Genomic DNA, 15,212 nt, shown 5'->3' on the forward strand with positions numbered 1-15,212 from the left:
GCCTGAAGTGGGTGAGCTCTCTATGCTGCACGAGCAGCGACAGCAACTCGCCAAATGCATTTAAGGGAGGTGTAAGGTGCCAATTTCAGGACCGTGGTGGGCATTCCTGGCTTGAGCAACACAATGCTGGGCCTGTTTTAATGGAGGCGGACGTGTCTCTATCCCTGATTGTCGGTAACTGTTAGCTGAGAGTAAGTGCAGCAGCCTGCACCGACCTGCATACAGTCCAGCCTGTCATGATACTGCTCCCCTAATTATAAATGTATTTCCAAACCAGCAGGTACCTTCAAAGCTCTCAGGCATTTACAAGGACAGAGCAGCCCAGCAGAGCTGCAAAGGCCCACTCGCAGAGCACCAGCGAAAACAAAATGATTCTTCCGTCGGCATCTGTCAGTGGGAGTCCAATGTTGCTTCCTCGCAAGTCTGTACCTCTGGGACGATCCCACTTGGCAGGGAAATGGGGTAAGATTCTAAATATAGTGCTGTGACCTTCAAGTTCCATCTGATCGTCTGTGGCTTTTGGTTAACCATTTAATACCAGGCACCACTTTGTATCTGCCAAAGTTATGTCGGTACAGTAACATTACAGTAGCAACACCTCAATCTCAAATTCCCTTGGAGGTTTTGTCAGACCCCTGGTACAATTCCAGGTTTCCCTGGCCATACTTAGCAAGGGTGAGAGATGAATATTTGTTACTGACTCATCAAATGGGCCTCAATTGGAGGGTTTCCAGGCCAGAGAATCACTTCCTCTATACGAGAAAAATTAATAATATAATCTGGCTCAGCTCTCCCCGCACATAGAGTGCCATGATTGAGGAGGAACACAGTGAGTCTAGGCTAAGACTTCTTCCTCCTCCACCAACCACGTCACCTGGAGACCAGAGGCTGGGTTAACCAGCGGCCGCCTGCTGACACCATTTATGTTCAAGCGCTCCCACGGACCCCACAAACCCAGCGTGCATGCTCCTTGTAGCTGCTCCGGACAGAGCCATGGGATTTCTTAGGCCTTAGAGTTTCTTTCAGGACTTCAGTCAATTATCGTCATTATGCATAGCTCCGAGGGCAGATTATCGTCATTATGCATAGCTCCGAGGGCAGATTATCGTCATTATGCATAGCTCCGAGGGCAGATTAGGATTGCAAAGAGTGCAGAAGTGCTGAGAGTGAAAAATTGAGCATTGGCAAAGCACGGTAGCATTGTGGGTAGCACAATTGCTTCACAGCTCCAGGGTCCCAGGTTCAATTCCGGCTTGGGTCACTGTCTGTGCGGAGTCTGCACATCCGCCCCGTGTGTGCGTGGGTTTCCTCTCCGGTTCCCTCCCACAGTCCAAAGATGTGCAGGTTAGGTGGATTGGCCATGATAAATTGCCCTTAGTGTCCAAAATTGTCCTTAGTGTTGGGTGGGGTTACTGGGTTATGGGGATAGGGTGGGGGTGTGGACCTTGGGTAGGGTGCTCTTTCTAAGAGCCGGTGCAGACTTGATGGGCTGAATGGCCTCCTTCTGCTCTGTAAAATTTATGAAATCTATGAAATATGGTGATTTGAATGGAGAGTAGCTAATTAATGGCCGCTTAAGTGTTTCATCGTGCCTCTGGTGGCATTTTACCAGCAGTAAATGGGTCCTCTGCCATATATGAAAAATCCCTGGTGGGATCAGTGGGGATCACCTGATCAGGCACCTTGTGTCCCACAGAGGGCACCCCCGGCAGCAAGGGTGACCCCAGTGGAAACACCAATCCCTGTCCTCAATTATTCCCCCTCCTTGTCGAACCTTGGTTCGAGAGTGGAGTCCATGATGCCTCTCTGGGCCAGGTTCAGTTCCAGCAGTGGCCATTACTCCTGGTGGCGCTGCTGGGAATAAAGAGCTGTGAACGGTGACCATGCCTGGAAGGAATAGGAGCCCCGATGCCTGGCTACTTCTTGATGGATGCAAACTTGGGTCAGGGCACCCAGAACCAATCAAGGTGGGATTGCCTGTGGTCACTACTGTCCTGTAAACTCCCAGGCAGGGAAGGGGTGAGGTCATGGATGGATTTGAAACAAATGTGAGAATTTTCAAATCCAATTACTGCAGGACTGGGAGACAATGTAGGTCAATGAACACAGAAATGATGGACAAACAGGATCTCATTGTGCTCTTTCATCTGTCGCCCAAATGCAGCTGGTGATTGTCAGCTCTCAATTTCTGGACATTAATAACACTGAGCTGCTTGTACGAACATCAGCAGGAAACTGTGTGTGGGCCAATCCAACCATAATTTTAATATTTTTGTGCATCTCCCACCAGTTTCAGGCAGGTTGTATGAATTTCCACAAACGCTTTCACTCAATCTTACGACTGTAAGTCCAACTGACCCTGATCAGACGATTACCTCCCATGGGGAAGTAGACACCATGAGTTAAATTAATTAATGCTGGATCAGTCAACATTTAAACTAAGAAGGGATTGAAAATGCACAGGATATATATAGTTAGAGATAACTTCACGCGGAGCCTGAAGTGATATCAGAAATGTCACGCCAGGCAAGGCAGCTGGTGATGGGGGACTATTAGAATGTACAGTCAGAGGGCTATTTTGGGCTTCTGCTTGAGTCACGTTTAGTGTTTCTTCGTTCTAAAAAGTGCTGGCACAAAATCCACACTGAGTGTACAGATTTCAATAAGTTAATCTCAGCTGAATTGGGATACTTAAATTAACCTCAGCAACCTGGTGAGAAAGGACAAAAAATAAGTCGGACTTCATCCCACTTGCACCAATTCCTGCTGGAGAGCCTAGAGATGTCGATGGGTTAGGCTTCAATGTGATACCCTCACTGTAGGCACACTCAAATCTGACAACCAATATTTATGGTAATGCAGTCCTTTTAATGTGTTTGATTAATTCTATCGCACTCAAAATGGCCTGAGCTTTGTTGGGCTGATGGGGATCTTGCCCATTTGTCAGAGAACCAACGGAGAACCTCCTTGAGTTCTGTGGGGATGGACCAATGGAATCCAGTGCCCCAGGTACTTAGTGGCCACTGTTAGGCCATCCCCATGATTGTGGACCCCATCAAGAGCTGCTGGCCAATCAGAAGCAGGCATCCCCTCAGGCCACTAGTGCTAGCCGCTGGTGACACCACACCTACCATAGGCCCAGGAATGTCAAGGGATCCCAAACCAAAGGTGAATAAGGCTGGGATCCACACTGCGGGATAGGATAAAATGCCAGCATTTCACTCCAGACTTTCCTGAAAAAAATAAAGAGCAATTCACTTACCTACAGGGGGCTGGCAGGGACCCGGGGAGCTTCACGCAGCTTTGGCTGCAGATACAGGCCCCCACGCTTCCGGTTCCGAGCTAGCGCATGTGCACAGCGGCGGCCTCCAGCGGCCTCAGGTGGCGGATACATGCAGAGTATCCACCAGCTGAGGTCATTGCCAGAGGCCCGCCCCACTATTCTCCACCCCTGACTGGCTGAATCGCCGATGGTGCATTTCTAATGTGGTCCCAGCCGTTCGGGAATCTCGCATGGCGGCTGCGGACTCCGTCCACGGCCGCCACATTCGGGGGCGGGATGATCGGAGGGCAAGGGGGCCTCATTTGGGACTGGGGTAGTTTTGAGCGGGCGGTCCGGGTCGGGAGCGTGGCCGATTGGGAGCACTATTTCTGCGGTCCAGGTCCGCGGTCAGAGTCCGCCATGGAACACGGTGCAGCCGCTGGAGGCCGCCACCGTGCTCTTGCGCGCCGCCTGACCCGGGAATGCAGGGGACCGTATCGGCAGCTGGAGCTGTGAGCTCCACAACAGCTGCCTGCCAGCCCCCTGCAAGTCAGTGAATCTGTGGCCTTGTGACACCAGTTTTTCTGGCGTAAAAGACCACAGTTTTCATGACGGCGTGGGGGACATAGTCCCTGAAACGGAAAATCTAGCCTCTGTCCTTCTGCGGCTGTTGTAAATCTCACTGACCTGGCATCACGTTGGCAAGATTTGAATATTGAATGAAGGGGGGCTCATATGGCGGGGAGCCGGTTAATGGTATTCCTGGGCTGGATTCTCCGTCCTGCTGCGCCACCTTTCTGTTTCAGCATGTCATGGGGATGCTCCGTTATGCCGGCTGGTCAATGGGGTTTCCCATTGTGCGGCAGCTCCACGCTGTCGGGAAACCCCTGGGCTGCCTTCTTGAACTGCTGCAGTCCATATGGTGTAGGTACACCCGCAGTGCTGTTAGGGACAAAGATCAAGGATTTTGACCTGCCGACAGCGAAGGAACGGCAATATATTTCCAAGTCAGGATGGTGACTGCCTTGCAGAGGAACTTGCAGGTGGCGGTGTTCCCTTGCCCCTGATGCTCCAGTCATTCTAGATGGCATAGTTTGTGGGTTTGTGCTGCCGAAGGAGCCTTGGTGAGTTGCTGATCACACACAAAGTGGGCGAGATTTTCCATGCCCCTATGCGGTGTGATTTGACATTGCGGAAGTGGCAAGCAATTGGCCATCGCTGTCAAAGTGATGGGTTTGCCATCAGTAGAACCGCAAGATCCCGTCTGCAGGAATGGCTGGAAAAATCTGGTCACAGATTGTGACCTTTAGCCCAGTATTATCGAGTTTGCTCTGTTTGTGGAACCAAACCGCAACATCTATTTGTGCTTTAATGAGAGGAGGATATAATCTGAAGGAACATCAGCAAATAAAATCCATTTTGCGCTGCAGAAACGTGCCATTCAAATCGTGTCTCTTAACTTCATGGAATTATTTACCTGGCTATGTATGTTTACTCCACTTCTCCTAATATTTGGAGTGCTGGTTGAATGATTTATGCAAACTTCTTTGCCAAAAGCTTTTGAATTGAAAAGGGAGAGAGGATGAGCTGGTTTCTGTGAGTTCTGTTTACAGTTCTACATTTCTGTTGTAGGAAGGAGTGACACACCTGTTGGACTTACTCCACTGAATGTTTAGTACTTATCCCTAGATGCCTCAGAAGTATTGTAGTCTCATTTTTGGAAAATATATTGAAAATGGTTAATATAATAAGCTATATAATTACTCCATTTACTGAATGGGGAGAGTCAGAAGGGCGGATGATTTCACGCATGACTCCTTCTCCCTTCCTTTCAATCTTATTATCGAGCTTATTCTTTAATCAGTCTGCTAAAATATATGTTGAAGGAGGAAGGTGAAGAAATAAGATTGCCTTTAAATATTTAGCACCTTTCACTCTTACACCCCCACCCTAAGATGTTCCATAGCACTTAAAGCCAAAGAATGACTTTTAAAGATAATCTGACAATATTCATGTGAAGCAATTTAGGATGTCTTAGAGAAGGTGCTATATAAATGCAAGATGTTGTTGTTAAATTGTCACTGTTGTTCTTTCCCCCGTGGAACCAATTTGTGCAAGGCAAGATCCCAGTAATTGAGATAAAATATCTGGGACTACGTTTGGGTTGTGGTGACTGAGCGCTGAATTTTGGCCAGGGTACCATGACAACGCCATGCTCCACTTCGAATTGTACAATGGGATCTGTTCCATTCACCTGAACCCAGGCAGATAGCGATGTAGTCTCACATTAATTCCAAAGACAGCACTTCTTTCACTACTGCAATGAAGTGTCAACCTAGATTAGTGTAACAACATGTAGCAACAGCTTTCAGTTGTGTCGCACTCTTGACATGGAAAGAGATGTCTCAAAGTGCTTGACAATAAAGTGCTGGAGACTGATATTCTTCATAAAAAGTTGTTGATGGAAAGCACACATGAATAGATTGATACCATCACAGCAAATCAGCTTGGCTGATATTGACTCATTGGCTAACATTTCTGGAAGGGAAGAAGAAAATAAAATAACATTTATATAGTGCCATGGGATCTTCCATGTCCACATGTGCGGACAGAAGAGCCTCAGTTTAACCCCTCAATCGAAATAAGGGCACCTCCAACAGTGTAGCACTGCCTCAGTACTGCACTGTGATGCCAACCCAGATCAGGGTTTAGCAAACATAATAACAAGAAAAGCCATTTTTAAAATCTGCCTCCGCCCTTCAGAGGGGAAGCTTATATTCCACGATCCCCAATGGGAGATCGATCGGGTCTCCCCGTGGGTCTCCTGGGGGTTATAACAGTCAAAAAAGATAGTTGATCTCAGGTACCTGTGCATCGAGCTCATTTTAACGATAATTACACTTCAGCTCGTACACAAGGACATTTCGCCTAATCTTGTTTTGGCAAATTCAATGTCCATTTATGAAGTTGGACTTTTAAAAATGGTTCCCTTCATGTGGTCAGTGTGGACACATTTCCAAAATGTGTAAAGTCTAGCTAGCTCCAAATGATATGGGCACAGAAAGTTTGACTAATGACCTGGACGCATGAGTTCAAACCAGCTGGGAAATTTTAATTTAATTAATGAAAGAAATCCGGAGTGAAAAACTAGTGTCAGTGATAGTGACGGTGAAACCACCAGATTATGATTAACCCATCTGGTTCACTAATGTCCTTTAAGGAAGGAAATCTGCCGCCCTTACCTGGTCTGGCCTACACGTGACTCCAGACCTGTGTAGTTGACTATTAACTGCCCTTTGAAAAGGCCTAGCAAACCACTTCAGTTTAAGGAGATGGTTTACCACCATCCTTTCAAGGGCAATAAATGTTGGCAGTGCAAATTAAATCCACCTCCCACGAATTAATAAAAAATATTCCAATCATTTAGAAAGGCTAAAAAACACCCAAGGAGAAAAATAGAGCAGATCGAAAAAGAGGCAAGCTAAGTGTGAAGATGAAACTCAAAGCACTTTGTCCTGAGAGGGGTGGAAGTGACATTAAAATCTACAATCAAAACAGACAAATCCTGATCCATGTAAATCCCGGGTAGTCCATTTTTTAAACTTATTGTGCCTTATTTTTAAAAAAAGATAATCGCTTGTTCATTGCAGAAACACAGGGGTTTTACAGTGTTGCAAGTCGAAGTGCTGCTGAAAATGGAAATATTCTACAGGAAAGGCATTCAGGGAAGGAAGTAATGACAACAGGCAAGAAAATAAAAGATTTAAAGATGCGGCACCTGCTTTCTCTTTTTTTTTAACAAACATTTTATTAAGGCATTTATGGTTTTATAACAACAAAAGATACAAATACAAATGTAAACATAATTCAGTGCGTAACACACCACTTCATCTCCCACTGTTCACACCTAAGCTAGACAAAAATAGCCTAACTCTGCTACCCCCCCTTACTCCCTAAAGGTAGGGGCCTTTATTGAATCTGCTAGCAGTTTAGATTTCCCCGAAGAAGTCGATAAATGGCTGCCACCTCCAACCAAACCCTAACATTGATCCTCTCAGGGCGAACTTAATCTTCTCAAGCCTGAGAAACCCAGCCATGTTGCTAACCCATACCCCTGATTTTGGGGGCTTCGAGTCCCTCCACCCGAGTAAGATCTGTCTCCGGGCTACCAAGGAGGCAAAGGCCAAAACGTCAGCCTCTCTCGCCCCCTGGACCCCCGGGTCTTCAGATACTCCAAATATCGCCACCTCTGGACTTGGCGCCACCCTTGTTTTCAATACTGTGGACATGACATCCGCAAATACCTGCCAGAGTCCCCTGAGTTTCAGACATGCCCAAAACATGTGGACATGATTTGCACACCTCACACACTGATCCTCCACCTCAAACAACCTGCTCATCCGGGCCACCGTCATGTGTGCCCAGTGAACCACCTTGAATTGTATCAGGCTGAGCCTGGCACATGATGAGGTCGTGTGAATCTGCTGAGGGCATCCTTCCACAGAGCTATCTGGGTTTCCTTCCATTCCATAAGTTCTTTATAAATTTCCGATACCTTCCCCTCCCCCACCCCCATTTTCGAAACTACCCTGTCCTGTATCCCCTGCGGCGGTAGAAGCGGAAAGGCCGAAACCTGCCTTCGCACAAAATCCCGTACCTGCAGATACCGAAACCCATTCCCTCCTGGCAATTCAAACTCCACTTCAAGACCCTCCAAACAGGGAAAGGTCCCATCAATTAACAGGTCCCCCAGCCTCTCAATCCCTGCTCTCTGCCACCTCCGAAATCCCCCATCCATCCTCCCCGGTACAAACAGGGCAGCACGGTAGCATTGTGGATAGCACAATTGCTTCACAGCTCCAGGGTCCCAGGTTCGATTCCGGCTTGGGTCACTGTCTGTGCGGAGTCTGCACATCCTCCCCGTGTGTGCGTGGGTTTCCTCCGGGTGCTCTGGTTTCCTCCCACAGTCCAAAGATGTGCAGGTTAGGTGGCTTGGCCATGCTGAATTGCCCTTAGTGTCCAAAATTGCCCATAGTGTTGGGTGGGGTTGCTGGGTTATGGGGATAGGGTAGGTTGCTCTTTCCAAAAGCCGGTGCAGACTCGATGGGCCGAATGGCCTCCTTCTGCGCTGTAAATTCTATGAAATCTATGGAACCGGTGATTACCGCAAATTGGAGCCCACACCGACACTCCCTCCACTCCCATATACTTCCGCCACTGCCCCCAAACTCTCAGGGCCGCCACTACCACTGGGCCGGCGAGAACGGCAGAGGAGCCATTACCAATGCCCCCAAACTTGTGTCCTTACATGAGGCCGCCTCCACCTGCTCCCACACCGACCCCACTACCTAATCATGGCTATATTTGCCACCCAGTAGTAGTTCCTAAAGTTTGGCAGTGCCAGCCAGCACCCCGCCCCCCCTTCTCGGCTCCGCTCCAACAGTACTTTCTTTGCAGAGTTTTACCCACCCACATAAACCCAGAGATCACCGTATTCACCCGCTTAAAAATGGCCTTTGATATAAAAATAGGGAGGCATTGGTAACAAACAGAAATCTCAGCAGAACCGCCAGTGACAACGGGAGCATGTCCCACCTCCGAAAGTCGTCCTTCATTTGTTCAACTAACTGGGCCAAACTTCACTTATGTAACTGCTCCCATCGCCGTACCACCTGAATTCCCAAATAACGGAAACTCCCTCCCACCACTCTGAATGGCAGCTCCCCAGTTTCCTCTCCTGCACCCTCGCCTGGATCACAAAAACCTCACTCTTACCCATATTCAATTTGTACCCCGAGAACCGGCCAAATTCCCCTAAGATCTGCATAATCTCCCCCATCCCCCCCTAATGGGTGAGAAATATATAGGAGTAGGTCGGCTGCATATAATGAGACCCTGTGTTCTTCGGCCGCACACTCGCAACCGGTGCCGGGTACAGCAACCGCACCCAGTCAATAAAGCCCTGCCCAAACCTAAACCGTCCCAGGACCTCCCACAAATAATTTCATTCCACCCGGTCAAAGGCCTTCTCCACATCCATAGCGACCACCACCTCCACCTCTCCCCCCTCGGAGGGCATCATAATAACATTCAGGAGCCTTCTAACATTGGCCGTTAGCTGCCTGCCTTTAACAAACCCCGTCTGATGCTCCCCTATCACTCCCGGAACACAGTTCTCTATCCTTGAGGCCAGAATTTTGGCCAGCAATTTGGCATCAACATTCAATAGGGAGATTGGTCTGTATGGCCCACATTGCTCTGGGTCCTCCTCTCGCTTCAGGATCAATGGGATTGAAGCCTTTGACATTGTTGGGGGACGAACACCCCCCCCCCCCCCCCCCCGCCCTTTCTCATTAAATGCCCTCACCAGCAGCGGGCCCACAATCCCAGAAAACGTCTTGTAAAATTCCACTGGGTAGCCATTCCAGGGCCTTACCTGACTGCATGACCTCCACTCCCTCTACTACTTCAACAATCCCAATCGGGGCTCCCAACCCCTCCACCAACCCTTCGTCCACCTTCGGAAACTTCAACCCTTCCAAAAACTGCCTCATCCCCACCGCCCCAGCTGGTGGCTCCGACTCATACAATCGACTATAAAACTCCTTGAACACTCCATTCACCCCCGCTGGGTCCAAGACTGTGTTCACCCCTCTGTCCTTCACTCTTTCTATCTTCCTGGCCGCCTCCCTTTTCCTGAGCTGATGTGCTAGTGTCCTACTGGCCTTCTCCGCATACTCATATATTGCCCCTCTCGTCTTCCTCAACTGCCCCACCGCCTTCCCTGTGAATACCACACCAAACTCCATCTGCAGCTTCTGCTGCTCCTTCAACAACCCCCACTCCGGGGGGTATTTCTCTCACCAGCCTATCTATCTCTGCCCATTCCACCTTCTCCCTGTGAGCCCATATCGAAATTAGCTCCCCCGCAACCACTGCCTTCTGCGCCTCCCACACCGTTGCTGCCGAAACTTCCCCCATGCCATTTATCTCCAAATAATTCTGGATAGCCTCCCTCACCCGCCCGCACACCCACTCATCCGCTAAGAGTCCTACATCCAATCTCTATTGCGGGCGGTGACCCCTCTCCTTGCTCACACGTAGATCCACCCAGTGTGGGGCATGGTCCGACACAACAATCGCCGAATACTCGGCATCCACCACCCCCGACTGTAAAGCCCTGTTTAAAATGAAAAGATCAATCCAGGAGTACACTTAGTGAACATGGGAGAAAAAAGAAAATTCCTTCGCTCTTGACCATCCGAACTTCCACGGATCTACCTCCCCCATCTGCTCCATAATCCCTTTTAGTTCCTTCGCCGCAGCTGGCACCCTCTGTCTGAACTTGACCGATCCAACCTCGGATCAATGCCGTATTGAAGTGCCCCGCCCCCATGATCAACCTGTGCGAGTCCAGGTCCGGAATCTTCCGCAACATCCGACTCATAAACCCCGCATCGTCCCAATTTGGTGCATAAATATTCACTAATACCATCGGCTTCCCCTCGAGCTTCCCACTCACCATAACATACCTACCCCCTGAGTCCGCCACTATTTTCCCGACCTCAATTGACACCTGCTTATTGGTCAAGATCGCAACCCCCTTAATTTTAGAGTCTAACCCCGAATGAAATACCTGCCCGACCCACCCCTTCCTCAGCCTAGTCTGATCCACTACCCTCAGGTGTGTCTCCTGTAGCATTGCCACGTCTGCCCTCAAACTCTTCAAATGAGCGAACACACGAGCCCTCTTGACCGGCCCATTCAGGCCTCTAACGTTCCATGTGATCAGCCTGGTAAGGGGAACCTCGTCCCCTGCTTATCAACCATCACCCTTCTTCGCCAGCCTCCAGCTCGCGTCCCGCGCCTCCTCAGGCCCGCCATCGGGTATTCACCTTCTTCGACCGGCACTAAGCAGCCTTTAACATTGCGGCTGGAAGCACATGTTTGTTAGATGAAGCAAGTGAGCATCCCGCCTCATTGATAAAGGCAAGAAAATCAGTCTGCTGTTTCCAGTGTTAGCTTTCAATTGATGGAAACGATAAAGCTTGCAGACAAATAAAGCAAATAAAATTTGAACAGGTATTTCAATGAGTCTTTAGAACAAGGCAGAATAAGATGACTGGGGATGGGGTTGTTCAGAATCATGAGAGGACTTTTTTTGATTCTGTCATGCGATGTGGGCCTCACTGGTGAGGCCAACATTTGTTGCGGATCCTTAATTGCGCTTAACCTGTGTGACTTGCTGAGCCATTTCAGCAAGAGCCAACCACATTGCTGTATGCCTGGAGTCACATGTGGGCAGATTTTGTTTTAAATTCAATGATGGGACGTAGGTGTTTCTGGCTAGGCCAGCATTTGTTGCCCATCACTAATTGTCTTTGAGAAGATGGTGGTAAGCTGCCTTCTTGAACCGCTGCTGCCAATGAAGGGACATTAGTGAACCAGATGGGTTTTTGCGACAATCGATGATAGTTTCGCAGTTACCATGGGCGGGATTCTCCGACCCGGTCGCCGGGGGCTGGCGTGAATCCCGCCTCCGTCGGTTGCCGAATTCTCCGGCATCGGATGTTCGGCGGGGGCGGGAATCGCGCCGCGCCGGTTTGCGGGCCCCCCCACCGCGATTCTCCGGCCCGGATGGGCCGAAGTCTCCACCATGTCGGAGGCGGAAGAGACCCCCTCCACTGTGCATGCGCGGGGATGCCGTGAGCGGCCGCTGACGCTCCCGCGCATGCGCCGCCCGGCAAAGTCATCCGCGCCAGCTGGCGCGGCACCAAAGGCGTTTCCCGCCAGCTGGCGGGGCGGAAATCAGTCCGGCGCGGGCCTAGCCCCTCAAGGTTAGGGCTCGGCCGCTCAAGATGCGGAGGATTCCGCACCTTTGGGGCGGCACGATGCCGGACTGATTCGCGCCGTTTTTGGCACCGGTCGGCGGACATCGCGCCAATTGTGGAGAATTCCGCCCCATTACTGGGACAATGGCCGCGATTCTCCCTCCCAAGCCGGGTGGGAGAATCGCCGGGGCGCTGCGCGAATTGCGCCTCACCGTCCCGACCCCCCGCACGCGATTCTCCCACCCACTGGAAACCAGCGGCGCGCGATTCACACCGGGCCGCTCGGAGAACCGGCGAGCGGCGATTCTCCGGCCCGGATGGGCCGAGCGGCTGCTACGACACGACAAGTTCCCGCGGGCGCTGTCCACCCTTGGTCGCTGCTGCTGGGAACTCTGCGGGAACGCTGGGAGGGGGGGCTCCTTCACCAGGGTGGCCTCCGATGGGGAATGGCCCGCGGTTGGGACGCACCGATCGGTGGGCCGGCTTCTCCCCCCCTCCCCCCCCCCCCGAGCCTACCCCTTCCGCACGCGGCCCCAGAACACCGGCGCCATGTTGGTGAGGGGCCAGCGTGCGTAAGGCGTTCCCTGCGCATGCGCAGGACGGCGCGGCCCAACTGCGCATGCACGGGTTGGCATGGCGCCCATTTATTCTGGCCCCTGTGTTCATGATGGCGCGGGCACTTGGTCCGCGCCGCGGAGAATCGCCCCCAATATTCCAGATTTATTAATTGAATTTAAACTCCTCCAACTGCCATGGAGGGACTAGAAACCCAGATCATTAGCTTAGGCCTCTGGATTACTAGTCCAGTGACATTACCGCTGCACCACCATCTCCCCCCCCGAAGAAGGAGTAGACAGAGAGAAACTGTTGTCAGAATGTTTGGATTTAAGATGATTGACAAATGAAGCAGCGGTGACGTGAAGAGAAGTTATTCATGCAGTGTGTGGTTAGGATTGGGAATGCACTGCCTGAGAGGAGGTGGAGGTAGATTCAATCATGGCATACACAGGAACTTGGATAAGCAGCTGAAGAGAACAAAATAGCAGGGCTCTGGGAAAGAGTGGGGGAGCATAACCTTAGTTATTCTTACAGAGAGCCGGCACAGAGACGGTGGCCAAATGACCTTCTGTGCTGCAACCATTCTATGGTTATATAATTCTCCCCGGCTAAGTCAGCTAACAAAAGTATGTAGCAATGGCCTCTCGAGCATAACATGACCTTCGAAAAGGTTGACTGCAGTTGTTGCCATTTGTTTAATAGAATTTATGACCTGCTCATGGCAAATTGAATGTGCCCAGTGCGATTATTCCTCTGCATTTATTAACTGCAAATCAAAGCAATGTATCTCGTAACATGCAACAACAAGTTACATTTATGGCCTGAAGGTAATACTTGTCCCAAGGTGCGTCACAAACAGGAGTAAGAAACCAGATGCTAAAGTCAGGCAGAAAGAGATAGAAAGCGTGATTGAGGACTTGAGTGTGAAGAGAAAGATTTTCAAAGCCAGAGAAAGAAGTACAAAGATGGAGAACTTTAAGGAAGGAATTCAAAAGAATCAATACTACTCAAGGATGTGGCTTCAATGGTGGAATAAAGGATGCAGAAAGGTGGGAGGGAGTTAGTGTGGTAATACCAGGTATTGCAGTACCTGAGAGGTGGATGACCATTGGCTAGACCTAGGAGTCTACCATTGGCTAATATACATAGTTCCGCCCTGAGAGGCGGGGTATAAGAACCAATGTCGTCCCAGCAGCCTTCACTTTCTGTATCGAAGCTGCTGGGTACAGTTCTAGCTGATTAAAGCCTATTAGTTATGACTCACCTTGACTCACGAGTAATTGATTGTGCATCAATTTAATCAGCTATTACTTCTGAAAGGATGGATCTCCGCATCAAGCCGGAATGCCTTCAGCTCAGCCCCCACGCAGACAACTCCGCTGCTATTTTCAAGCATTTGCTGGCGTGTTTTAAGGGCTACCTCGACACGGCCGCCGACACCCCTACGGAAAGGCAGAAAATGCACCTTCTGCGCTCGCGGGTCAGCCCTGCAATCTACCCTCTGACCGAAGAGGCGGCGAACTATGCTGCAGCGATGGAGCTGCTAGAAGGACATTATATCCATCCTCTGAACCAGGTCTATGCCCGTCACCTGCTGGCAACTAGAAGGCAGAGCCCAGAAGAAACACTGGAAGACTTCTATCGGGGACTACTAGTGCTGGGCCGAAACTGTGGCTGCCCAGCAGTTACGGGGAACGAGCACACTTTTAATTCGGGATGCTTTCGTGGCAGGTATGACTTCCCCCGACATCCGCCGAAGGCTCCTTGAAATGGACACACTGGGCCTCACTGAGGCACGGGCCCTGGCAGGGTCCATGAACGTTGCGTACAAAAGCGCACTGGCTTTTGCTCCCGGACACACGGCGCCCCCCTGGGCTGCGTGGCACTACATCTAGGCAGGCCCCCAGACCTTCCCGCTAACCCCGCAGGCCTGCGCGGCAAAACGGCCCGCTATCACCGCCGGCCAACGCTGCTTCTTCTGCAGCCAGGCGAATCATCCCCGCGCGTGCTGCCCGGCCCGCACCGCCACCTGCAAAGGGTGCGGCAAGAAAGGCCACTATGTCGCGGTCTGCCAGGCCCGTGCCGTGGCCGCGGTCTCCAGCGACTATCAGCAGCCTTTCAGGTCCCGGCCGTCCAAGGCCCACCGCAGCCCCTCTATCCCCAGGCAACGTGCGACCCACGGCCGTGGCCATTTTGCCCCCCGGCCACCACGCTGGATGGGTGGGCGCCACCATTTTGTCCCTCGCCGCCGCCATCTTCAGCATCCCCGGACTCCATGTGCGACCCGTGGCTGACGCCATCTTGGATGGGGCCTCAAGCCCCCAGCACAGTCGACTACACGCTGCCCGACCAGAACTCCCCCTTGCTGCAGCTGGCCTCAGTTACCCTGGACCAGAGTCGGCCCCGGACGCTAGCGAAAGCCACCCCAAAGATCGCCATCAACGGCCACGTGACGTCGTGCCTGATCGACTCCAGGAGCACGGAAAGCTTTCTCCACCCCGACACGGTAAGGCACTGTTCTCTTGTCACCCATCCCGTAAACCAACGGATCTCCCTGGCCT

The 15,212-nt window shown here is 51.0% G+C and overlaps 1 protein-coding gene across 1 annotated transcript in view; it reads left to right on the top strand.

The window, feature by feature from the left end:
* The window catches only part of LOC140421802 (uncharacterized), a 239,234-nt gene that overhangs the window by 141,460 nt on the left and 82,562 nt on the right, over positions 1–15,212 (top strand). The window contains exon 4 of the mRNA XM_072506704.1: positions 281–462. Within this exon, the coding sequence (XP_072362805.1) occupies positions 281–462 (182 nt within the window). The remainder of the gene's footprint in view (positions 1–280; positions 463–15,212) is intronic.

The sequence above is a fragment of the Scyliorhinus torazame genome, chromosome 1 (genome assembly GCF_047496885.1).
Source record: "Scyliorhinus torazame isolate Kashiwa2021f chromosome 1, sScyTor2.1, whole genome shotgun sequence".
Lineage (NCBI taxonomy): Eukaryota > Metazoa > Chordata > Chondrichthyes > Carcharhiniformes > Scyliorhinidae > Scyliorhinus > Scyliorhinus torazame.